The sequence below is a fragment of the Python bivittatus genome, unplaced genomic scaffold, assembly GCF_059951505.1.
Source record: "Python bivittatus isolate LINGU-HERP-01145 unplaced genomic scaffold, Pbiv_v1 ctg000280_np1212, whole genome shotgun sequence".
NCBI lineage: Eukaryota > Metazoa > Chordata > Lepidosauria > Squamata > Pythonidae > Python > Python bivittatus.
The window spans coordinates 1,612,843-1,639,714 of record NW_028277066.1 but is presented as its reverse complement, the minus strand read 5'-3'; the positions used below and the strand labels follow the sequence as shown (position 1 = coordinate 1,639,714).

The following is a 26,872-nucleotide window of genomic DNA, read 5'->3' as shown; positions in this document are numbered from 1 at the left end:
ATGAACTCAAAAAATGAAGTGGACTCAAGAATGATTGGATGGGAGACCACCAGAAATTTTTCCAGGACTCTAGGCTAGACTGGGAAAGTTGAAAAAAACATCCCCGAAAAAAGCAAACACTGTATTTTTTGTGGCCAAGAAAAATGCCAAGACTTATCCGTGGAGTAGCCAAGATCTCACCCTGAATAGAATGAGGCTTTCCTTAATCTCAGACTCTAGGGAGAAAAAGTGAATGGACAATATGGCTGATCTTAAAGCCCGTTTGCAGAGTTAAATCAACAACAGAGGCCTTTCAGACATGAAAATTGGGTTGTATCAGTACAAAGCAGTTGGGTTGGAATCAGGGTTCTACTAGAGTTTTTGGAAAAGAAGATGTTTATACATTTTCCATGTCTGAAAATATAAATTGCATCTCATCAGGTCAAAACGGCATCACCTAGAATGTATGTATTCCAAAAAGGAATCTGGGTTCAGAACTTGTAAAAAGCCACAATATGCTTTGACTTAATGACTGAGTTCACACAACATCCTTACCTCTAGACTGAGTCTACAAAACACAAGAGAAAAACTTACACAACTTTCCTCCTGCAACAAAAAGGTCTTACGTTACTTAATTGATTCACCAAATTAATTAACTAACCAAAGGGCCTGGGTTCAAGTCAACAACTAAGCCACACACACACAAATCAAACCAAGGTTGAGACTAACTTTGCAGACTCTGCAGGTTGTAAGAATGCATCTGTGAGGGTTGTCACTAATATGGTGAAACATAGGATGAAGATATCCAGTTCAGCTTTGTAATTTGGAGGTAAAGGACCCTATATCCAAGGAGATCCAGTTTGGTTCTCCCAGGTTCTCCACATGCACCTTTGGTCCACAAATCTTGCATTCCACCTATCACAAGAACCTGGAAGGAACTCAACTCTCAAAAACCTTTCCTTGAGCAAAACTAGGACGCTCTTGTTCCTGTTTTCAAAGGCAAGGATCATGGTTACGTTTGTTGATTCTATGGTTGCCCTGTTATTATTAAGAAGGAAAAACAGGGTGTTTTTCTTTGAAAGATGCCATGAGACTCGTTGTTGTATTTGGCCTTCCGAAGGTCACGGATAGTTCAAACTGAATTTTGCTACCTCCTGCATAGGAAATAGATTATTGAAAGCTGGCTGATCTTATATAATGCAGTTAGAGGAAAGACAGGAAGGAGAAAAGAATAAACAGATGATCTTTTACTTTTTATTACAGAGGGTAATGATTAATTTTTTTTTCATCCCTTCAAGTCAGCGTTGACTCCTGGCAACCACCCGGACCAGTCCCTGCAGTTTTCTTGGCAAGATTTTCAGAAGGGGTTTGCCCTGGCCTTCTTCTTCCTAGGGCTCAGCGAGAGGGACTGGCCCAAGGTCCCCCAGCTGGCTTTGTGCCTAAGGCAGAACTAAAACTCATGCTGTCCTGGTTTCTAGCCTGGTGCCTTAACCACTACACCAAACTGGCTCTCACCAATGATTAAATAATGTCATACAAATAATAAGAACATTATGGAGAGTTCTGGAGTTTTCTGTTTCTTTCTGGACCATGTTAATCCAGTTGGTCCAGTGGTTTTCCAGCAATAGTTGGAGCACTTCTGATAGGCCCAACACACACACACACACACACACACACACACACATTTCACAATAAGTTAGTCAATTCTCCTTTGAGTTAAGCTTGTGTCTTCATGGCTGCAATTCAGATCCTTAGCTCAGGTGGGAAAATTTTGCTGTGAGGACAAGGGTGGGCAAACCTTTGCTGACCAAGGAGGCTTCAAACATAGGATCAGGAGAGAAGATTGCAAACTTAGGCGCCATCCCATTTCTTCGGGTTTTCACCGGCTGAATCTGGTGAAAAAGTTTGGAAGAGATTCTTTGCAATATGCCCATTTCTTTATGGAACCAACCATGTCTGAGCCGAACTCAGTGGAGACTTGACTTTAAAAAAAAACATGTAATGGGTGTTTGTTAAGAGCATTAATTGATTTCTGCTATGCCAGGGGTCCACTGTGAATTGTTAAAATGTAAATCGAAAGAAGATACTGTTTGCAGATTGGAGCAGTCAGAAACCAGATGTAATCCTCATGTTTACACCAATTGTTTAGGAAGGTTTGAGAAGGTTCATTATTCCAAAAACCCTGTCTCAGCTCTGTATCCTGCCCCTCCCAATTCAAACAGGACGTTCACTCCAAGGGTTTTTCCTTTCCCAAATGTTGACTTGACTTCTGAAAACGCACCTCTTTGGTAATTCCAGGAGTACATCTCATTGCCGCTCCGTGTGACATCTGTGCAAACAAACACTTGGCCTCAGTGTTCCAGGACACTTATGGCTATGCACACTTTGGGATGTGAGAAAAGGAGAGCAAAGGGCCTTCTGTGCTTTGTGTTATCACCAACATTGAGAGCCTCTATAGGGGATCAGCAGGGGGAACTTTATAAAGTCAAGGTGGCCGCCACAACCGTGGCATTTTTATTTAGTATTACATTTATGTGCTGCCCATCTCCCCCAGAGGGTGACTGGGGATCAAAGTCCTACCCCTTTTATAAGTCTCTATCTTGATTTTTCTGACCCCTCTCCCTGCAGACATTCGTGCCTACAATTTATCTTGGCGGATCAGTAGGGTAGCTGGTTTCATTGATCCTTTCACCTTCATCTGGGAACAAGTCCCCATTTCTGAAGTGGCTTTTCTAAAAATTCAGAACATGGATCCATCTAAGATCAGATTTCTCAGTCTGGGCAGAGCCTATCCTAAAATCCTTCTCGAGGGGAGTCACATGGTGATGGTAGCTTTCCAACATGCAATTTCTGTTGAGTAGCCACAGGGAAAATAATGGCTACTAATTTTGGATGTGGGCACATGGCCAACATTCTATAACTCCAGGGGAAGGAGAGGTTCCAGAGTTACCAAGAACGTAGCAAAATATAAAGTCTTCTTGCTGCCTTGTGTATATGTGGGTTTTCAGTCTAGCGTGGTGTCTAAGACTAGGTTCAAACCATTGTTTGGAATAGGTTCAACACATTGTTTCTTCGTGTCTGTGCATCTTGTGGTTTAAAAAATCAATTCCTTCTGAGCATTAGTCTCTTGAGGGAAGCAGAGATCAAACCGTCCACACCCCTGCGCTCTTAGCAACTTGCTTGCACGCTCTCTTGCCTGTTTCCCATGTTAATAATAATTAATATCTGGTTGGCCAATCATTGCTTTTAGACAGTTTCATAATCCTCATAGAAACTCCCCAGTTTATGCTTCCCAAGCATCATCTCACAAATGAAACTGAGAATGCTTCAGTATTAAAGCATGATGTTCTTAGCAGTGTAAGAGAGTTGTAATGGCCCTGAAGACCCATTGGGGAGGGGAAATAAACCCCCAAATTTATGATGGAATAGAACATCAGGAAGATTAATGAGTTATGTTGCATTCCTTGAGTACGGCAATTGATTAGCTGGGGTACAAGGACCGGAATCCAGGGAGAGGACATAGAGAACACCTTTCTTCTCAGTGTGTCCCATTCATTTCTATGTCAGGACATAGAAGTGGAGAATGTAAGAGCTGGAAGGGACTCAGAGATCATAACTAGTCCAACCTCTTGTAGGATCCACTATTACAGCATCCCAACAGATGGTCACCCTGATCTCCAACAAAGGAAAGTCTGTCCCTTCCAAGGCTTTCAAGATATTTGAGATGAGGCTTTCATTATACCTTCAGGACATCAGGTTGGGGAATATAGTTAGCTACAAATCAACCGGGCAGTTAGGTGATAAAACTAATCTAATAGTCAGTCTCCCATCAAGATGAATTCTGCACCAAGGACTTCTTCTAAACCCTTGGGATTGAATTTCCACAGCTTTAGAGCTGCGCTTTCAAGTCTTCGGCAGAACTGGGAGCTGGTTCTACAAACAGTCATTATCTCTCTTGTGATCTTAAGTGGATTTAATGCCAGAATGCAAAGATGGGGCCGTGCCTAAACCTTTTAAGTGGAATTGATTGGATCAGGAATAGCATTTCAGCTCCTGTTATCTTCTAGATCAGATGTATTGCAGGGCCTTTCACTGTTAGGTATTTATGATTCTACTCCACCCTTACACGAAGTCGGCAAGCCACGATCCACTCTTCCAGAGTTGGTGCCCCTCCCATGGGGAATAACAATAGATTGCTTTGGCCCCAAGGTTTTAATCAGTGGGATGTCCTGAGCTGTTTATCCAGCTCACCTTAGGTGTGGCTTTGAAAGGAGCCGCTGGGAGTTCAGTGTGTTTTGCAATATTTCAGTTTATTTGCAAACAAATGGATTGAGGAGAGCTTCAGGACAACCCTTTCAGCATCTGGAGGGCTCAAAATCTCCTACTTCTGAATCTGTTTATGGAGGGATGATCTGTCCTATAAAACACATTGCTTGAAGCCATAATATCATTCCTCCATTTGGGTTTCTCTGGAGGTTTCAAGAAGGAGCTGGACAACCCCTTTCTATTGGATGGTTTAATTTGTTTTCCTGTATGTTGCCAAAGGTTGGATTACATGATCCTTGGGGTCCCTTCCAAGGCTCCATTTCTCCGTTTCTGTGCTTAATGCAATATGTGAATTAAAAATCCTGCTGAGAGTTCTGTGGCTTAATCCGCAAAGCCTGCTTAACGCAAGCCATGATTTAGTGCGTCACAGGGATCCAAGGTATCTCTTTCCATCTCATTTCATCAAGTGCCTTCCTTTCCTAGGCGTGAGGACTGGAAGTTTGGGAGGTCCAAAAGTCTTTAACCAACTTAGGTCCATATTCTAACGTCTATTCTTGGACTATCTTTATTTGTTATTTATTCAGGACTATCTTACATTGTATTTTTAATTGATTTTAGCTTCTCTGTAAACTTCCCAGAGTCGTTTTTTAACGAGATGGGCGGTGACAGATTTGATATATAAATTAAAAAATTAATAAAATACATATTCTCCCAATTTCCAAACGATATGAGAAGCAACCCCCGATGCTGAAGAGTAGCTTTCCAAATACAATGCCTGCTTCTCAGACACATGACAAGGTCCACCATGCACAGAGCAAAGTGTGCAGTGTCATCATCTCACGCTGGGTACACACATTTCAGAGCTGCAGAGAAGTAGGACGTGGTACATTTGGGGCAAGCCAAATTACAATCTCCAGCTGTTGGCATGGAAGTTCCTTGTTTTCCTCTTCTAGCTTTCTCTCTGCAGATCTACTGTACACTGTTCAAAGCACTGCACTCCTGTTCCTGCACTGATAATGATGGTGATGATGGTGATGTGATGACGATGATGATGACAATGATGATGATGATGATGATTCCTGTTTTGGCCACTGTCCCTAAGTAGAGATTGAGGACATCTGTCCTTCCCATCTTCTTTCTGATGATATGCCTGTTTTTTCAGTCCATTTCACCAGCTGATCCTATCAAAGGGGAACTTAATTGGGAGGTACAGATTAAGGTGACACAATCTGGCAGATTTGTCCCACAAGCAGCGGCTTCTGCACATGGGCAGGAGCTCTCTTCCCTTGCCCCGCTCCACTGAACAGAAGTACTTTGTGAAAACGGTTCACTCAGATATCCAGGAAAGCAAAGGATCCTTGAAACATCTGCATGCACCAGAAAACAGACCTAGATTCTTTATGGCCTGTTTTCTGGTCCAAATGCATTCCCTGACTTTATTCTCCACCCCACAAACCTAGAAAGCTACTGCCAGACACTTTAGATAATTTCCGACTATGCTAGCTAGAAAATCAGGGAGATGCAGAATCAAGACATTTTGAGGGTGCCTGGTTGGGGAAAGACAGTCTTAAAATAGAGAACTGAAGACAGCTTCTTAAGAATGGGGCTTAATCCAGAAGCTTATTTCACACCTGAAGTCACTGTTTCCCAACCGAGCCAGATGGGTGGATTTCAGCCCCCAGAATTCTCAGCAATAGCTGTGCTGGCTGGGGGATTCTGGGAGTTGCGGTCCATACGTGTGAAAGTAGTCCAGGTTGGGAATTCTGCACAAGGCTAACTGTAGAGTCCTTGGTGCTCTCTGAGCTTGATGGTTTGCTTGCAGACATTTCATTACCCGACTAGGTAACATCATCAGTGCTGGTGAGTGTGGGGTTGGCTCCCTGTTTATATACAGTAGCTTGCCCTGCCAGTGTTGGTGTGTGTGGGGGGGTGTTTTTCTCCTTGGCAGTTCCTTGATTAGGGTATTGTTTTCTGCTTGATTATTTGTCTGGTGCTAATCCCTGCTTATCTTGGTGTTGGCTGCTGGAGAGGATGTGTTCTGGTCTTTTGGTATCCTTTTTAGCTTTTTTATTGTCTCTTTTGGATGGTGTGTAAATGTGGTTTATCTCTATGTGTCTAAGGATGGTTGAATTGTCTGAGTGCCACGCTTCCGGGAATTCCCTAGTGCTTTTGGATTTAGCTTGGTCTCGCATGCTCACAAGGCTAACTTGCAATTCATTCTTCTGGAAAAGAAAGAAAATGCAAAGTAAAGGTATCCTTTCAACCACAGTTATTATATTGCACCATTGCTGATGTCTGTTGACCCTGGTTTAGGAGGCATTCAGGCAGGTTTCAACAGTGCCCCACCCACTTGCCTGTTGCAACACGCAAAGCATCACAAACTCATATAACTCACTGCCACAGGATGACTTGAGGGACAGTCGCTCAGATGGGTTTGTAATGGGATTGGTTAATGACTGTAACCTGCAATAACTAACACCACTTTCTTCTAGCTTTAACATTTCATGTGCTGGATGGAGTTGCCTTCATTCTGCCCCTGAGTTCCTGGCTGTCCTCCTTTGGAAACAGGATGGTGGGGTTCTCAATCTCACCTGGTTAGGTTTATTTGCTAAGCAAGGAAGCGATTTCTCCCAGTGGACATAATGGGATGTGAAAAGATATTTGATGTGGTGTTGCAGTTCGAGTGTCAGGAAAAGGACTGAGAAACCTGGCCAACAAGCCCTCTTCCGCTAAGGAGCTTTTTCAGAGATGGGTCAGCCTAATCAGTCTCACAGGGTTGTTAGGAGGTGGGAAAGCATGGGGGGAAGTGAAGATGATCATCCATATTGCCTGAAGTTCTAGGACTAGGTTACACAACTTTCTCCATAGTCCTGAAGGACTGTGCTGTCCTGTGCTGGTGCAGAAAATAAAGTGGATGGGGCCAGGTAAAACCCCAGGAAACGATGAAATAAAACTGAAGCTTCATTCCAGTTCCCTTAGCTTAAAATTAAAATTAAGTAGGCTGATTCTCCAATCCCATATTTCATGCTTTGATCCTTCCAGGATATTAAAAACTGAAAAACGGTAAGAGTTTTGTAGCTCTCTGAACATTGAGTGACCCTAGCAGCCATTATGGCCCAGCTGGGGCCTGTGTTCTAGGAAGAAAGCTGAAATGCAAACCATACCCTCATTTACAAAAGCTCCCCCAATAAGCGAAAGAAAGAGGGAAAGACTGTTAACTCAGTGGTGGGAAGCAGCATTGTTTGAAGAAGTTTAAACCCTTGTGGAGGACCCTGGAAGGCTTCTTTGGAAGATCATGGAAACATGGTGTAAATCAGGAAAATGGCATATTGGATTCATCGCTTAAATTTTGCAGAGATCTGTCTTCGGTTAAGGGAGGTGAAGATCAAGAGGGTATCCCATTTCAATTGTTTTCACGGGAGAAGGTTACAAGAAGGAATGGTTGGGAAGACCATGAGCTGAGCAAACAAGCTGCTCTTTTTCTGATGTCACCAAGGAAAAGCAAGGACTCCCTTCAGGCAAGGTTGACTACTGGTGATTTCACAGACACATCCTTGTAGTTTCTTGGCAGCAACACAACTTCATCCCTAGATGTTTTCTTGATCTCCTAGGGTAGCCTACAGCTTTGAACTTTGGTCTCTCATCCAAGAACTCATTAGATCTGACCCTAATAGGATCAATATTGGAGTTACTATTGGGTCCAAATATTATTATATTTGTAACGATGTCCAAGATGAGGACCAAACAGAACTGGGAGGGACCACTTTTGTCAGAATGCCTGGAAGTTGCTGCCAGTCAGTGTCCATAATACTAGGCTTGGTGGATAAGCCATGTGACTCACCAGAAGGCAGCTTGCTCCACAACGTCGGGCTGCGAAGATTAAAATAGTAAAACAGGATAACCGAAGTAATGAGAAGAAAAAGAATATTGAAGAAAAATTACAAAGATAACTCCAGCCACCAAGGAATAACAAACACAACTGGGGGATGGCTGGGGGGGTAGACAGTCTTCCTTTAAAAAGCAATTTTATATGGCTCTCATTTGCTGGACCCTGGCTGGCAGCAACCCACCCAATGTGTGAATTTCAGCTCTCAGAAATGAAGGGCCAGCATGGCCTTTGCTGAGCATTTGGGGGCATCATATTCTGGGAGTTGAAGTCCACACCTCTGGAGGGCATCTAAAGATGGACCTTCTAAGATTTCAGGTGTGCAATGTGTGGGAGAGAAAACTCATGAATGCCACAGCTCCCTCCCCTTTCTCAGCAGTTTTTACAGCAAGGTTGATCCTGACCCATTCATCTACTCCAACCCCAACACTCAATCTCCAGATAGTTTATTTGTGAGGGTCTACAGAGCCTGGTCAGTCACACAAAGGACACAGCCCTCCCAAGGTGAAAAGACCCCCTTCTTCCACCCCCAAGTACAGCCTACTTCTGCTTTACAAAAAGACTCCAATTGCAAACAGGGTTACAAGATAGCCATCAAGCAACTATGTACCAGATACAGGTGACGTCACGGGAAGATAAGCATACGTATTACATTTTAGAAAAATATTCACTAAGCAATTTCTTATCTCTCCTGTGCCCAGTGCCACTCTGCTGTGTCTATAATGGGGCTTCCTTCTAACTAAGCCAACACAAACTTCTTTCTTTTCCCAGAAATGCAGAAGCTGGACCCAGGAGGGACAGCATCTGGGAGTCCTGAATTGTACCTGCCTTTTGAGCTGAGTTCTGGGGGAGACCCTCCCCAAAGTGGACTGAGCCAGAACAAAGAAAGGGGGCAGGCTCTCAACCCCCCCCCATCTCACCTCAATTAGATTAAATAGACATTAAATCAAAATGAAATTACTAACAGCCCACCAGACGGTCACTTGTGGATTTAATGCATTCCCAATCGGTACCCCTTTGCTAGACCTTGACTGGCCCTACGAGAATTTTGCCGTTTCTGCTTGGGGATTAAACAGGGCTGAGAAAAGTCTCTTTGCTCTTGTGGCAGAGTCCAAGCAACTGAAAGAATCGAGCACAGAGAGAGGCCTAACACCCCAAGCTAATAATAGTCTGCTTGCTTGCTAAGATCACGCTGCCAAAAAAGAGGGAGGGAGGGAAGGAGGGAGGGACAAAAAGTAGAGCCAACCCAGTCTAAACTTGGAATTCCATTTAGCAAACCTGTCCCTTTGGGATGAGGTCAGCTGTTACAGGCCAGATTTTCTGAGCCTGCTTCATGCTCTCCAAAAATACAGCTCGCGGGGTGGATTGCAACACCCGCCTTCTCTTCTTCCAACCCCCAGCGCTGAAGCCTGCATATAAATAGGGGGCATCCGGCAGTTTGGAAGTTTAGGGAAGTTTCTCGGCTGGCGCGGGCGAGGTTTATTTAAGCTTCTGTTTGGCCCAGGGGTGATATTCATCGGGAGCAAAACGTCAGCCTGGTGCTTTTTCGTGGGGGGGGGCTCTGAAGCGGTGACCGGCTGGACCCAAAGCAAACAAGGAGCTGGGTTGGTTCCTTTGGACTGATCGAGAGCTTCTTCCAGCTGGGGGTTTGGGATTTGTCATTCCGATCGGCAAGGAGAGGGGGAAACCCACCGTGTTCGTTTTGGCCCTCACAAGAGGGAGAAAAAGGGCTGTGCTCCAAACAGGACTGTGGAGTTGAGGTTTCTGTGCACCCGCACACCTGTTGGCAAACCTTTCTTGCTCTTCTTTCTTAGTTTCTCCCAGCGGTTCCCCTTAGAATGGCCGACAACCAGATTCCCTTCTCTTGTTACCCTGGCCGGCATCGGAATCTCCGAGATCCGTTCAGGGAATCCAGCTTGTCCTCCCGGCTTCTGGACGACGATTTCGGCATGTCCCCTTTTTCGGGGGATCTGACCGCCAACTGGCCAGACTGGGCCCGCTCGCCCCTCACCTCCGCCTGGTCAACTCCGCTGAGGTCAGGAATGGTCCGGACCACCGGCCTTTCCCCTCCAGGATACGGTCCTCGCTATGGCAGTTACCCCGAAGGGAGTCCCTTTGGGACCAGCCCGCCGTCCTTTTCGGGAGAGCCCTGGAAAGTGTGCGTCAACGTGCAAAGTTTTAAGCCCGAAGAGCTGTCGGTCAAAACCAAGGACGGTTATGTGGAAGTCTCAGGTGAGAAATTGTTTGGTGGGTGCATTTATCGGTTAGATGTCCTCTGTATGTGTTTCTTTGTTAGATTTGTCTCCTGCCTTCTGCTCAGGAGCTCAAGGTAGGTAGTGTTCTTCCTCCCGTTTACCCACAACGACAACCCAGTGAGGTAGATTAGGCTGAGAGAAAGGGACTGTTGCTAAAATCGGGGGAATTTCCAGAGCTGAGAGGGGGATTTGAACTGGAGTCTTCTGGTTCCTAGTCCAGCACGTTCCCCACTGGACCACTTTGGTTTTTGGCTGAGAGGGGGCGAATGGCTCAAAGTATCTCCATGAGCTTCTGTGGCTGAGGGGGGACTAGAACCTGGGTCTCCCCACTCCTAGTCCAGCACCTTCCCCACTACACCACACTGGTTCTTGGGCTGAGAGGGGGGGACTGTCCCCCAAAGACATCCAGGGAGCTTCTATGCCCAAGGGAGGACTAGAACCTGGGTCTCCCCACTTCTACTCCAGCACCTTCTCCACTGGACCACATTGTCTCTTGGGCTGAAAGGCAGGGACTGGATCAAACTCATCCAGGAGCTTCTGTGGCTAAAGCTGGGCTTGAACGTGGGTATGTCTGCCCCAGCCCAACCCCTTGACCCCTACTACCCTACATCCCCCTTTCATTACTGGTCATGAGGGTGAAGGGTGCATGTGCCCAAACAGGCTTGATTCTCACAGTGAGGGTCTCCTCAAATCCAATTTAAGCCAAGTCCCTTCTTCTAAGACCCCCCGTAGCACAATGTTCTCTTCCAAATCTGGGGGCTGCTCAGACATCCAGGTTTTTTTAATAGTCATTTTATTAAACATTACAATTCAAAAGATAAAAACTAAGACAATTTTTTTAAAAAAAGAATAAAAAGAAAAAATAGAAAGTGCAGAAAAGAAAAATAAAAAATAGAAAGAAAAATAAAAAAGAAAGAAAATTAAGAGTACAGTATAGTGAAGGAAAAGAAAATATATAAAGAAATGACTTCCCCCTTCATCACAACAAGTATAAACAATTTTAGTAACTTATCACCTTCCCTTAAAATACAACAAATGATCTCTTCTTCCCCTCTCCCATGAAAATCTGGTTTGTGGACTTAGATAATATGTCAGCTGAAGCCCAAAATTGAATCTAAGAAGGAAAAGGAAGGAAGACCACATTCCAATCCGGTGATTTGTCTGTGCATAACAGCAAGTAAATTTAAATTAAATGAAAATGCTTGTCCCTTAATTCTTTTCTTTCTTTTAAAGTAGGGTTCCTCAACCTCAACAACTTTAAGATGGGTGGACTTCAACTCCCAGAATTCCCATGCTGGCTGGGGAATTCTGGGAGTTGAAGTCCACCCATCTTAAAGTTGCTGAGGTTGAGGAACCCTGCTTTAAAGCGATAAAAAAAGAATGCTATAAATCATTTCTTGCTCTGGGACCCATTTCATTCCCTTTCAGATCCCTTGCTTATTTGTAGCTTGTCCCACTCGCCTCACAAGCCATTATAGCCACGTTACCGGGGGAAGAAAACCAAACCGAGGCAAAATGGTTTAAAGCCTGCGGAAGAAAAGAGGGGAAACTGAAGCAGAGTTTAGCGCAGTCAAAAAACTTGCAACTTTTAGGAAAAAAAGTGCTCGGCCTCATGAAATGTTTTTAGCCCACATTGCCATACTTGATGGATAGTTTATCTCTGGTTTATTGAATAGACCACAATGTGTTCAGTTGATTCAACATGCTAAGCTAATGGGAAATTTTGCAAGATTCAGGCTCAGGGGGTTGTGTGAACCCAGGCATGGTGTTCTGTTAACCATGATTAATATAGGTTCGTGTGTTTTTCTGAACCCAGCCAATTTTAGCTTAGTCAATAAATCACAGAGAAAAACCGAAACTTGAAAGTCACCCAAGAGAGAATATGTTTTTGTTTTTTTAATCTGTGATCTCTTCTGGGCGAAATAATAACAATAGCATCGTGATGCTTATAAAAAGGGGGCAGGGTTTTGATGGCATGGTTGTAGCTGCCATTTTGACTTTTTTGACCCTCCCCATAGGACCCGCCATGGTGCAGGAAAATATTAACACCTCTCCTCTCATGCCCTCATTCTCCCCACCGTAAAAACTCACAAATGTGTTATTTTTACAATGAAAAAGTCATGACAAATGAGAAAGATCCAGATGTATTTATCGCTACGCCCTGACGCGAAAGAAGCTTTTCAAAAGGAGCCCGCTTGCCTGTTTGCAAAAAGAAAACGCGTGATAAATAAAGTTTGACAGAACCCCAAGTCGTATTAAAAGAAACACGACCTTCTTTGATCTGGCTCCTCTTTAAGAGGCTGTCAATTTTCTCGCAGGAGGTTCAAACAAACAGACTTTGCAGAAATTGGAATGCGATTATGTGAAATCAGGCACGCGGTTAAGTTTTTAAAACTTTGCTGACAAGACCCAACCTTGTTCTTCTGGGGTCTAATTCAGCATTAGTGTGGATAGACAATGTGTGCGGTCTTTCTGGTTAGGTAACTATTTTGACCACAAAGATTATAGGGTATTTAATAAACCTGAGCCAAGAATTCTTCTCTAGAGGAAATTATACAAAAAGCAAAATTGTTCTGGTCGTCTTACTTTTATCTCTCTGTGTATTGTAGGTATGCATCTTATCTATTTAACATAAGGGATATTTTGAGTCCCAAACTCAGTTAAACATCCACTGATATTTTTTTCTTCGTCTTGGCTTCCCCATCGGTAAAATGCATCCACTTTTTCAGCAAGCATACATTTTGCTTTCTCTTACAAACTCAGTCCATTGCCTTTCCTCCTTTTTCTTACTAGACCGGGGCTTCTTAAACTTTTTTCTCTCAGGACCCCTTCCCACTTTTAAAAATGATGGAGGACCCCCAAAGAGCTTTCATGGGTATGGGTTACATTTATCAATATTTACCGTATTAAAAATTAAAATTCATGCATTCACTGCCATTACTGCTTTTCATGATTGTTTGATGGGATTTTAATATGGTATCGTTTTTGGCAAATAATTTTGACTTTGCAGACCCCTGACAGGGTCTTGGGGACCCCCAGGGGTCCTCAGACCATACTTTATCCTGGACTAACTATGGTTATTTAGGGGTAGCTCTTTATAAAGCCTGTTTCTTACTAGACTAACTATGGTTTCTTATGCATAACTCTATAAAGCCTGTTTCTCTTTCTTACTAGACTAACTATGGTTACTTATGGGTAGCTCTTTATAAAGCTTTCTTGGAAGGGCCCCTTTCTTTCCCATTCCCCAAGCTGGAAATGTGCTGAACAAGAAATAGGTATTTGTCTTTTTGACACTGCTGAAAGTGTTTTTAAAGCAAGGAAGCCAAATGGAAATTTAGAAAATGGAAGGGAGAGGAAATGGTAAAATAGCCCCAAATATATGGAATGTGGAGGAAGAAGAAAAAAGTTTGTCATATGTTTTATTCAGGAGTAGCCTAAGGGTCCCAGTGAAATTTCAGCATCTCCAAATGAGACTTGCTGAAGTGAAAACCAACCTTACATTTCCAGATGCTTTCCAATCACCAGAAAGGAATGTCCCCTGGAGAGGGGAGGGGAAAGAGGTGTCAAAACAGTCAAGATGGCATCCATGGGTGCACAATCAAAGCTTCACTTCTTTTTACACCGGTTGTACGGATGTCCTCTTGACTTGCTCCTGCAGGTGTCTTGTCCATCATGCTGAGCCACACTAACCAATATGTTGATTGGGGACTCTGGGGAATATAGTCTTCTCCCTCTGGAAGACCTTAGATCATTAGGCTGTTCACTCTTCTGGTGTCCAGAGACCCATGACAGCACTTGGAAGTTCAAGGTAGAAACTGGGATGAGTCACAAAAACATCTAATCATGATTTATTGCGTTGATATCCCATTCACCGCTTTCCTGCAAGGTTATCGGCTTCATGGCTCAGCAGGGATTCAGAACTAGATTTCCCCCATCCTAAGCAGTATTTGCACAGTGTTGTCTTAAAACCTGAGCCAAAACTTTTGATCAAAGGCCATTTCTGATAAGAGTTTCTGCAAGCATCTTCAACCGTTCTGGGCCTGGAAACTTTTTATAGACCAGCACGTTTGTCCTAACACTGAGCCAAAATTTCTTAAGTCCAAAGAAACATCTGAGATTATTCTTTTTCTTGCTTTTTCCCACAACCAAAGTCAGGGTTCTGCCACTCTCCAGCCACCAAGGTTGGAAATCGGTGGCCTGGTTTATTCCCACCAGCCTAAGACAAAAAGTATTGTAGGGACTCAAGAAGGCTTCATACAATGCTTTAAAAATGAGTGATGTGACTCCATTTTGTATCCTTTGTCCACTGGACTTGCTTGCAAAATTTTGCCTCTCCCACTTGAGAAAAAAAAGGCAATTTTGCTAGATCCAGGACATTGTTCAGCAGAAGTTCATAACTTTCTCCGAGCAGAGGGAGGGCACACTGGGCCTTGAAGTTCAGGGCATCCTGGGTGAGGGGGGGTCAAAAAAGTGGCGCTAACTGTGCAATCAATCCCAACCTTTCTATGTGTATCATACATACAACACACATTAAAAAGGGGCAGGTCTTCAATCACTGGAATACAGCTGCTCTATTGACTTTTTTGACCTCCCTGCCCCCCATGGATGCACCTAGTCCTGGTAGCACTAGCACCGTAGCAAAAAAGAAACAACTTTTGAACCCTGATTGGTTTCCATGAAATTTAAACACGATTAACATTAGGGCTGTACCAAGCTGCAGTGCAGAGGTCCAGGTTGATGGCCATTCCATCATCCTCCTGAATTGAATTGGCCGTCGGACTGGAATTGATTGTTTCAGATTGCATCAAGCTGAAACGACTGGGCGATTGATCCCATCAGAGCCAATTAGAACAGACACACCCACCCAAATGACTGGGTTGGCTTTCCATTCATTCATATAATTTCTCCCTTCTCAAGCAGCACTTGGGGACAACCTTTCAAGGTCTGTGGAGATATCATCCAAGCTTCCAATTGTGCAACTCTGTTGGAGAAGTTGGGAAACAGCCAATGAGGGAAGAGCTATTTGAAAAGAGAAAGCTTTACTTCTCCTCCTAGAGCAATGTTTCTCAACCTTGGCAACTTGAAGATTTGTGGACTTCAGCTCCCAGAATTCCCCAGCTGGGGAATTCTGGGAGTTGAAGTCCACAAATCTTCAAGTTGCCAAGGTTGAGAAACACTGTCCTAGAGACATGGGGGGGCTGCCTCCCATCTGTACCCCAGTTTCTCTACCCACAAATACAAAGGGACATTTTGAGGGTCTGTTTCAACCCAGTTTTATGTTCTTTCTTTTTTCCTCTCGCCCCTCACCGTCACGCCCAGAAGCTGGCAGAGAGGAAAATAGAGCCTGGCCCCCTGCCACGCAACCCGCTCTTGCCAGCGAATGCCATTCTGCGCAGAAGTTCTGGGTGTTTATAGTGCTACCTCAGACTGCAGCTGTTCCTGGAATCTCAGCCTGCCAATAAGGGGACAAGTCCAATTTTTATGGTTTCAGCCACCACCATTGCGATGTGGGACTGGGCAGGAAGCAGACGGAGAGCTGGGGGGGATTTTAGGAAGGCAGTTTATCAAAGGAATTTGACTTTGCAGTATTTCTTTTTCTCCTTCATCTCTTCCTCCTCCTCCTTTTTCTGTCCCCTCCTTCTACTTGTCTTCCTTCTGTTTGTCCTCCTTCCTTACTCCCTTCCTTCTTTTCCTTCCTTACTCCTTCCTACCATCTTTCTCCTTCTCCTCCTTCTTCTCTTCTTCTATTTCCTTCTCTTCCTCCTCCTCTTCTTTCTCCTTCTTCTTCTCCTCCCTTCCTCCTTTCTACTCCTTCCTCCTTCTCCTCTTCCTCCTCTTTTTCTATCTCCTTCTCCTTTTCCTCCTCTTCTTTCTCTCCCTTCCCCTCTTTTTCTTCTCCTTCTCTTCCTTCTCCTTCTTGTCCTTTCTTCCTCCTTCCTTCTCTTTCTTCTCCTTCCTTCTCCTTCTCCTCCTTTCTTCCTCCTCCTTTTTCTATCTCTTTCTCCTCCTTCCTGGCAGCTAAAGGGACAAGTAAATGCTCCAGTTAAAAGAGATAAAATCAGGCAGAAATGTGGTGCATGGGTGGAATGACTGTATTTTTAATGAAATGTTGAGCCCACATTTTCATTGTTAAAAACAGTCCTAAGCAGGAAGGAAAGCCAACTTACAGGATTCTGAAACACTGGCATTTAAAATCTATATAATGCATTTTTTTTAAAAAACTCTGCATTTTAAAGCTACAAGCCTGTAAAAAGGACACAGGCTGAGAACGCCAAATGTTACCCATTATCAGCCATTAGTTATATATCCCCCTAGCGTGGAATACAGTATTTTATGACCCTATTTTCTTTCAAGGCATCCAACTTCCGTTGAAGTGGATTTGTTGGAAAGACAGGGATTTGGTTAGGTGAAACCTGCTATCTCAGTTGCTCGCAGAGTCTGCACAATCTGTTATGCTCCCTTGGAAAAAGTATTTTCTTTACCCACAGAAAATTAGCATCCAAATAGGAGGTTGTTCTTTTTTTTTTTTAATGCAAAGTGGTGCAGAAATGTTTAAAATGCAATAAATAAATAACATAACGATATCACTTCTTTTGATAGCCTAGTTTTCCTTATGTAGCCAACATTTGCCATTGGTGATTGGGGAACCTTTTTATTCACATAGTCCGCATAGGGTTGATTGGACTGGTGAGACATTTGAGAGCACCCAATGAACTTCATTCCTAAACAGCTCTAGTAAACCAGGGTTAACTAGATCTACATTCAGCCACGTGCACACGATGCTTCACCATAATTCTGGTTGGGGTTCCTCTTCATCCAAAGTTCCTGAACTGGTTAACCAAAACCAGAAAGTGTTCTGAAGGGTCAAACAAAATTTCTTGAGAGCATCAGATGCTTATTTCATGTCTCTACTAATATTTGTATCCTGATCATTAGTCTAGAGTGGGCAGCTAATTATTAAAAACCCTAGCAGTGAATGAGAGATGGGTGATAATTGAACTCTAATTTCGATATCAGTAATTCAAGTGATTTTTCTGGCTTGGGGAATTCAAATAATAATGGGGGGGGGGGAAATTGGTATCAAGTGAGATTTTGGGAGGCAAAAATTCTAAAGATGGGGTATCATCAAAAAGAAACTATCTCCAGAAGTTACCATCTGATTTTGTATAAACACCTTGAGTTGTAACTTCCTTCTGTTTAGAAGGACAGAAAGTTCCTGAACAGTTTCCTAGATGTGGAAAAAAGTCAGAACAACCAACCCTTTGAGAAGAGATGAATCTCTTTGCTAGTATTTGGGGATTTGAAGCATTTTTGCCCCCTTCTTCCTTCCAACATTTTAAAAAATCAAAGCACCCTTGCCGTCAGACTCACAGACTACATCTCCCATCACTTGCAGTGAACAATGGGAGTCATAGTCTAGCAACAGCTGGGAATCAAAAGTCAGGAAAAGTTGCCTGTTGGATGTGACCTCCATACCCCACTAAGAAATTCCAAATAAAGCCCTGAGCAAGCCAAGTGGGTTAGGCAGGGTGGGGGGCATCTGTTTCTTGGTAGGATTAATGACATTCCCTCTTTATTTTATTTTTGGGCAGGTAAACACGAAGAACAACAAGCAGAAGGAGGAATCGTTTCCAAGAATTTCACCAAGAAAATCCAGTAAGTAATCTGAGATTTAAGATCACTTCTTTCTTAGGAGCTCTGAGATCAGCCGTGGCTGGTAAGATCTCCTCTGCTCTTCTAGCACAGCGTTTCTCAACCTTAGCCACTTGAAGATGAGTGGACTTCAACTCCCAGAATTCCCCATCCATCAAGGAATTCTGGGAATTGAAGTCCACTCATCTTCAAGTGATCAAGGTTGAGAAACACTGTAAATCTAGCATACTAAAAGTGATCGTGAGCTGATGGTGACTCTCTGGGCTGTACCCACTGCTAATCTTTCAGAATACATGTTATACATTCCCAAGCTTTGGCAGGATTTCCAAGAAATGGGATCCTTGGTCAGAGCTTGAATTCCAATCTGGGTCTGTCCCAGCTACCACGCAGGACTGACGTACAGGCGTTCCAGCAAAGGATTGAATCATCCTGCTTGCAAACCCTTTTATTTTAAAATGGATAATACAGTGGACAGATAATTGGAAGCCGTAGGGGTCAAGCAAGGCTGAAATCACGCTGACCTTTCACCGAGCATGGCTGGTCACTCCCTGCTACCACAGACTCATCGTCCTGATGCTCGGAGGGACCGAGCATTTGCAGGATGGAGGCTAAATGGAGATGTTCCTCTCATTGAAGGAACTCCCTGGTCTTTCTGTTGGGCACCGGGCAGGAATCAGATTAAGCATCCTCTACTGCTGTTGAAATAGGATCACGGAGGATCCAGAGAGCCAGTTTGGTCTAGTGGTGAAGGGACTGGGGCTAGAAAGCAGGAGATGGTGAGTTCTAGGCCTCCCTTAGGCAAAATAATAATAATAATAATAATAATAATAATAATAATAATAATAATAATAATAATAATAATAAAAAACATAATAATAAATACACAAAGAAATGTGAGAGCCAGTTTGGTCTAGTGCAATGCTTCTCAACCTTGGCAGCTTTAAGATGCGTGAACTTCAACTCCCAGAATTCCCCAGCCAGCATCAAATGAGTTGAAGTCCACCCATCTTAGAGTTGCTAAGGTTGAGAAACACTGTTCTAGGTGATCGCCAGCTTGAAAGATGTGGCCTGTTCAGGTGCTAGTCCGTTCACCTCTTTTATAAAATAGGAGCTTCATCCACCTTTCGGTACACTTAGCCAATGAAGCCACAGTAACCCTGGAAAACATCCGGAAATGATGGAGAGCAATGTCGTTGCTTTGCCTTCTCAACATCGTGGGTGTCTGATTCGGCCACCTCAGCGAGGGCACAAGAACCACATTGTGATATCACCCTGAAAGAAATTCCAGAGTTGCCCACTGCTCCAAAAGGGCGGGGAACCTCTGCTTTAAACCACCCCACCGGGAACTGAACCCAGGCATTTGAATGAACCTAGGTTGGGGCAACCATGCCCACTTGACTGGCATCCATCTAGGTTTCCTATGCTAGTTGCGCTGTTAAAATAGGGAAACGAAGTCAAATGCTTTCAGGCAGTAGCCCTTGAAAGCGCAAATGAGAGAGCCAGTTTGGTCTAGTACAGTGTTTCTCAACCTTGGCAGCTTGAAGATATGTGGACTTCAACTCCCAGAATTCTGGGAGTTGAAATCCACACATCTTAAAGCTGCCAGGGTTGAGAAACACTGCCCTAAGTTATGGGAAACTGTAGAGGTTGTATTTGGCAAGTGGTTAACAGAGAATAAGGTGGTATAACCACTGAATGCACCCAGAATGCTGCCAAGATTCAGAACAAACCCATGATGGGTTATGGAAACACCCTTTTTGAACAGAAGGTGGAAATGGGTTTAGAAACACAGCTTATCAATGAATGGGGGTCATGTCAGCCATAGAGGAAAGCTTCCTTTATGGAGACTTTCCTATAAGAAATTGTAATAAAACTGTAATGCATTTTTTTTAAAAATCCAAAATTTTGAGAGGCCCCTTCAGACGATGAAGTTCCAGATTGTAGCTTGCTTAGTTTAGGTCTAAGCTCAGCTCTACCACCACAGTTTAAATCTCTGCTCCGGTGTGTTTTGGGTGATCATGGCAAAGTCAGTGTTTGAGTCCAGCCTAATGCAAAATTAAATTAAGCCTCATCCATTTCAGAGGTTAACTGGGGACAGAAAATGTCCTTTAGAAAGAACCAGACAACCTATTTTGGATCTCTTGGAGGGAAATCCAAGTTATATACTAAAAACAACCCCCCAAAAAGTATCCTTCCTTTTTCTCTCTGCAAAGAGAGAAACAGGTTCTATTCTAATTCGAATTGTCATCCTTCCACCAATCCTCTGAATCTCAAAATTGTAGCTTGGTAAAAGTGCTGGATTTCTCAAAGCGATCACTACACACATATTCGTGCACAACGACACGTTTGTGCGGCCGTTGTCCGCATTCCCTAGAAAGAAGGAACAGCAATGAACCTGGTTGTATTCACCTTGATTTCTTAAGCCAGACCCCAGGTGACCTAGTTCACACCTGAGCCCAAACCTAAACCAAACCACCTTCCTCTTCTGTATGAACCCCATTTTCATATCCTGCAGTGCCTTGAGAAAAACAGAAGCCAACTAAATCTTTATTTCAATCATAGGCCAGCAGCAGAAAATAGCATGAAAGCAATCAACCTTACAGCTATCCCCACCCAACTTCTAGAATCATAGAGATGCCACCTGCAAACAAATCAACATTTGTTTGTAAATCTATAAAAAAAGCCAGGCCTGATTAAGCCCAGACTACGATAGTAAAGGATGAAGATCCATGGGGGAAAACAAGATCCCTTTGAAACACCCATCCGTTTGCGCCTCTTATCTGATCTGTTGGGCAAAGTTTGCTTTAGAGGCCCACCAGCCCCTCCTGCATAGTCTAGGGATTGGCACAAAAGACACACGACACGCTGAACATCACACTGCTTGTGGGTTCCCTGGAAGGGAAGGGGAATTTAAGAAGGCTGGTGGGTGGCATGGGGCTGTCTCAGCTGCCGAGTCACCCGAGAACGAGTGACTCACCGACATGCTTTCCTGACCTATTTTGGCACCACTGCGTAATGGTGCTTCCAGATGCTTGTTTACTCTTCAGCCCTGAGTCACGCTCTAGAACTTTCTCCCTTCTCCTAAACCGGGGAATCGGGGCGGGGGGGAGTTCATGGTTCAGATCCAGCTGAACTGCAAAACCGTGTTCTTACATCAACCGTGGTACCTTTTGCTTGGAGGAAGCACACTGTTCAAACCCGTCATAAATCAACTTTCCAAGTAGCCATGGGAGAACATTTTTCTAGCAAATGTTGGACCACAGCAGTTAGTGGTTCTCAACATCGAATTAGACCTGCTCTTCTGGGACCAAGAGAGGCAGTTTTCAGGCACCAGAAGTGAATTCTCACCATCGAAGAAGATGTTGAAAGAGGCTGTGCTTGTTGACCAGTGGAATAAACTCATCACAGAGGAGCTGAGCATTTGCATTTGGGCACACTCTAAACCATGGTTGGCTCAACCATGGTTGGTTCAACCATGGATTCCCGAACCAGCCTACATTAGCCTGCCTGGCAAGCAAAGTAATAATAGCTTGTTTGACTGACTCCTGCGTTTTCTTCTTCCTTATCCCCTCTTGCCTCTGTTGATTGGCTAGAAAAGATGGACAGAATCTTTTCCAGGGTGAGAGGGGGGTTAGAGGGGCTGTTTTTAAATTTAAAATCCAGTTAATTTCTTGCAGAAAACAAGATTAATCCCATCCGTTTAACTTTGGGAGGATTATTGGGGAAGGATATGACTCTGGAGGCTGAGAAGGCAGTACTCTGAGTCGCCCCTTGGATTAAAAGCTGGGGCAAAAGACAGAGGTAAAAAAACAGACTCAACCAGGAAACTTTAAGGAAACAACTATTGTAACTGTCCCTAAATTTAATGTATAACCAGATTAGGCTAAAGCATGGCTCAGTAGCTCAGCCATCATCTAAGCAAGTAGTATGAACCAGACCATAGGTGAACCCAGTCCTTGTGTTCACAACTCAGGGCTCTGGCTGGTAGATCTTGTGAACCCAGCCCAGGGAATCTCTTGACAAGCTCTGTTCTCCTAACCTTGCCAAGCCGAGCTGGGTCTGAATTTTTCTGACAGTAGACGAGAGACTAGAACAAGCATTCCTGGGAACGATGTTGGGTGGTTCACACAGGAATAAGGGCTGTGTGTCCTCCAAGGACATACATCATCTCTGGCTGAAGCTGTAACTTGAGTTACAACAATATGCAAAGGGTTTTAAAGAGCTACGCCAGCATACGCCCGTATCTTGGGTTTCATTCAGAGTTCCTTATTAGGACAACATTTTCCTTGCCCCCATGCTGGTGTTTACTTTGATGTGCTAAACTGGGCAAGATTTGAAAAGGCATCTTGCCAAACCTGCTTGCCAAAGAAGTTACTCAAATTTAACCCAAAGCTTGGGCTATAATAACCGGGGGGGGGGGCAAAGAACTACAAAACAAACCTTGTACAACCTTTCTTTTGTATCTTCCTTAATTAAGCTTTAAAGCTAAAGAGCGTGGATGAGTTATCAGGGATTTTTCATTGTTTTGTACATGAAGTCTTCTTCCGGTCAAACTCAACTCCTGGTGACACCTTCGGCCCAAACGTGTCCTTGGCAACAACTATTTTTTTTCCAGGGGTGGCTTCTTTCAACTTCCCTGTGTAGCTACAGCCCTGGGATTCCCTGGAGATGCCCTATCCAAGTACTAACAGGCCCATCCTGTTTAGCTTCTGAGCCCAGAGAAGATCAGCCAAGGTCCTGGTGCCTGCAAAGACCTCATTAATCATTAGACAGGATGAAGCTGTAGATAAGAGCCTGGTTCCCCAAAGATTTCACAGTGTTTGCTTTCTGGCTTTTTGAAGATTAACAGAAGGCTGGACTCACAAAACACATTAGGCAAGGTTAAAAGGGAGTTGGTGTTTTTAACGTGTTCCAGGAATTCAGGGTACGGTATGGTTAGCGGTTGGGGTATTTTATCTGTTTTGTGTCAGATTGGGAAGTCATCCATATCAAACCAAAACATAATCCCAAGAATTGTCTTTTGTTAACATCCCATGTGGCATCGCAGCCTTTTTATCTGGAATAAATCCTACGGAATTTAATGAAGTTTAATCCTAAGGAGATGGACTTCAGATGGTCCAGCTGATGTGTGGTTCCTGGGAGTATAAAATAAAATAATAATTTGCCAGTGTGTTTTTCCCTTTTTCCCTTTTTTTATTATAACCGTGCTTATTGAAGATATGAGAGTTATGAAAAGTGATTGAAGTAATTACAAAATTCAACACTACTGTAACATATCATTGATACTTTTGTATGTATCCCTATTTTTTCCCCCTTTTAATTAGCTTGTTAAAAACCTGATCAATTTTTGAGGCAGGTTCTTCAAATCCAGCTTGGTGGATGGGCAGTTGATTCAAGATACCGTGTCAACCTAGTGAGTTCAGTAATCAGGTTAAGGATATTACGCAACCAAGGTTATTGGTCAAGAGTGGTACCCAAGAGGGCAGACTTGAAATATGGAGAGCAAGCTGTGGGTGCAGTCACAAAATGGCTGCCATGCTTACCCCACAGAGTTGTGGTGGGAAAAAATAGGAAGAGGCAGTGGTATGTATGCCTTCACAAGCTGCTGAATGAAAGACAGGATATAATCCTATAATAATATATCTTTTCTGCTCCCAAAGTGGCTAGTAGTTGGATGGGCGACAATCCTGACCCATGTAGGAACTGCAGGCAGATTGGTGAGGTTGCCCCCCAACTCCTGTGAGCCCATGTTCCATGCTAGCTTCCCATTTACACCTTTTAAGAATCTTAAACAAGGAATAACCAAGGGGTGGTCTTTAGGGTACAGTCACAAAGATCATGACGGTATCCACAATGGTGTGATTGAAGCTCTACCTGGTTTTTATACTTCAAACACACCGTTGCAATGGCCATCTTGACTTTTGGGGCCATACCCTGCAAACCACCTTTTTTTTTTCTTTTTTTTTTTGGTACCCTCAGGTCACTGTTGACTCCTGGAGACTGCCTGGAGTAGTCCCTGCAGTTTTCTTGGCAAGTTTTTTCAGGAGTGATTTGCCATTGTCTGCTTCCTGGGGCTGAGAGAGAGTGATCAGCCCAAGGTCACCAGCTGGCTTTGTTCCTAAGGTGGGACTGGAACTCATGATCTCCCAGTTTCTAGCCTGGTGCCTTCGCCACTACACCAAACTGGCTCTCTAAACTACTCCTGGAAGCATCATATTGATATCTTTGTTAAGGAGAAAGCAAAAGGGAGCCTTGTTTGAGACTTGACATGGAAAATCTCCCATTTAATGTTTTTCCTCCTCCTTCTCTTCAGGCTTCCCCTGGAAGTGGACCCCACCACAGTCTTTGCCTCCTTGTCCCCCGAAGGGCTGCTGATCATTGAGGCTCCACAGATACCTCCATACTGTCAGTACGGGGACAGTAGCTACGGGAATGAGATACCTTTGGACAGCCAAGAAACCACCTGTGCCTGAAGAAGACCCTGCTTGAGGCTCTCTCCCCCACAAGGTCTCTTCCATCTTTTGACCCCCTGCAGCTGCATTCACTCAAAGCCCACTTGATTGTACATTTCCTGGTCAATCCTACTCTTGAAAGGACTCGTTGAGCTCCCATGTTGGGCTTGGGGGCAAGGGGAGAAGGGTAGTGTTAACCTGATCTTTGAGGCTTTCAAATCAGTGGTACAAAATTATAGTCATCAGCTATCCCCTTGTCTCCAGCAGGAGTGATGTTAAGTCAGAAGGATTCAGTCCACGAAATCTTCTCTGATCTACCAAATTGCATATTTTGTGGGGGAAGAGCCCTCTGGAAGATTTTGAGGAGCTTAAGTGCTGAAGCCAAGATTGATTGGTTTGATCTTTCAGAGAAAAAAAAATGTAGAGCTGGGGCAAGTTCAGAAGAAAGGAAAACCTTGGCAATGTGACTTCCAGAGGAAATCACTCCTTTGTAAAGTCAGCAGCACTGTTGTTTACATTTCCCACAATGCCTGGTGGCAGCACTGCACTAGGGCATTGTGGGAAATGAACAGGCTAGCCTCAACAACTTTCCAGGCCAGTAGACTCCTTCATTGTATGAGGGATCTACAGCAATCTTTGGTCCTGCTAAGAAGTATTTAAGGGCTCATTCGCCATCTAGCTTTCACTGAATCAATGTTCAGAACCGGTCAAAGTTCCCACACTTCATAATTCTGATCTAAGCCCCTTGCTGGCTTGCTTCATCATCCCACCAAGAGATATCCCAGTCTTGAAACAAGGAAGTCATTTTGCCCAAACATGCTCAGATGTTAAGAGATTGTCTCGAGATATTTGGAGATCTTGTGGAGGTCTCATGAAATGTTTAGCCTTTTCAAATGCAGAGGTAGAGCAATGGGGCCAAGAAAGGTCATCAGCCCTTGGTTGAAGTCTTACCTCCGAGGTGAAAACTTGATTCATAACACACATTTGTACCAAAAATTTGAGGGATTTGGCGTATTTGATCCTATCCCTGTGAAAAAAAAATAGTGCTGGCCCAGCTTGGAAGATCTTGTCCAAGAAGATGACGAACATTTTGGTGAGACAATCAACACATTTCACTTCTCCAAGTGGACCCAGTGCTGAAAAAACAAAATCCCTGCCTCTCCATCTCTCTCACTGAACATTTAGCAATTTGTGGTTACTACTCTCCAACTTTTACATCATGGGCTACTGGAGTCTCACCTAAGTGCTTGAAGTCCTACTACTGATTTTGCACTAAAGTAGTTTATCTGAGTTGCTATAGTTGATCCAAGTTTACAAGTTTCCAGAGCACTGATGTATGATGTGCTGAAGAAGATAAAAAGTGTTGTTCTCAGTACGCTTGGTTATTTTCTAGCTGGCTTGCCTTCATCACAAAACAGCCTCTCCTACCCTCAAGGGCTGATCTGGCATCAGGACAAGTAGTGCCGAACTCATCCAAAAATTGAAATTGTAACAGTGCTGCACCGCCTTCTCCTTCTTACAGAAATGCTCCTTGCAACATGACACCCAATTCTGCTCACTGGTTTCATGGAGGTCTCATGTACTTTCGTTTCTCTGTATGCTGTATCAGATGTAGCAACCAATTGTCCTTAATAAACATTTGGGTATATGTGAGATATATGACAATAGGAATAAATCGTTTTCGTGTTTCGTATTCCCTTCCTTTGCAGAGTTTCCCACCACAACCACATTTATTTTTTAAAGGGAACAGCTTCCCATAAAATGAGGTGGAGTTATCTGTGGCTTTGGGGTTGTTGCTGAACCTAACAGCCTGGCTGGATCTACCAAGAGACAACACAAATATCTTACAGTCCCATCTTCTCTTTTGTACTTTATATCATAGAATCATAGGTTTGGAAAGGACCTTGGAAGGACCATGTATGACTGATATGGAAGTGCTAGAGAATCTACCTGAGGTTCCACACTTGGATAACTGAAATTATTATTCATCTCTGAAAGGCGATGGTTGGATGGATGGATGGATGGATGGATGGATGGATGGATGGATGGATGGATGGAGTAATGGATGGATGGATGGATGGATGGATGGATGGATGGATGGATGGATGGAGTAAAGATGGATGGATGGATGGATGGATGGATGGATGGATAGATAGATAGATAGATAGATAGATAGATAGATAGATAGATAGATAGATAGATCGATCCTACAACTGAATCCAAAGGAAGTTTCCTTATCATGCATATTTATAATTCCAGTCTTAGAATCCCAGGCTTAGAAAAGGGCTTTCCATAATATCATTTGAAGTACTAAAAGTTGGTGTGATCCATGTTCCTTCCATGGATATGAGACAAAGAGTTCTGTTTGACCTCTTCGAAAA

At 43.7% G+C, this 26,872-nt stretch overlaps 1 protein-coding gene across 1 annotated transcript in view; it reads left to right on the top strand.

Moving 5' to 3' along the window:
* Positions 1–26,180, top strand: part of HSPB8 (heat shock protein family B (small) member 8) — a 28,576-nt gene extending 2,396 nt beyond the window's left edge. Inside the window, exons 2-4 of the mRNA XM_088143226.1 lie at positions 9,946–10,363; positions 17,979–18,042; positions 24,353–26,180. Coding sequence (XP_087999352.1) covers positions 9,970–10,363; positions 17,979–18,042; positions 24,353–24,512 — 618 coding nt within the window. The 5' untranslated portion in view covers positions 9,946–9,969 and the 3' untranslated portion in view covers positions 24,513–26,180. The remainder of the gene's footprint in view (positions 1–9,945; positions 10,364–17,978; positions 18,043–24,352) is intronic.
* The last annotated feature ends 692 nt before the right edge of the window (positions 26,181–26,872 follow it).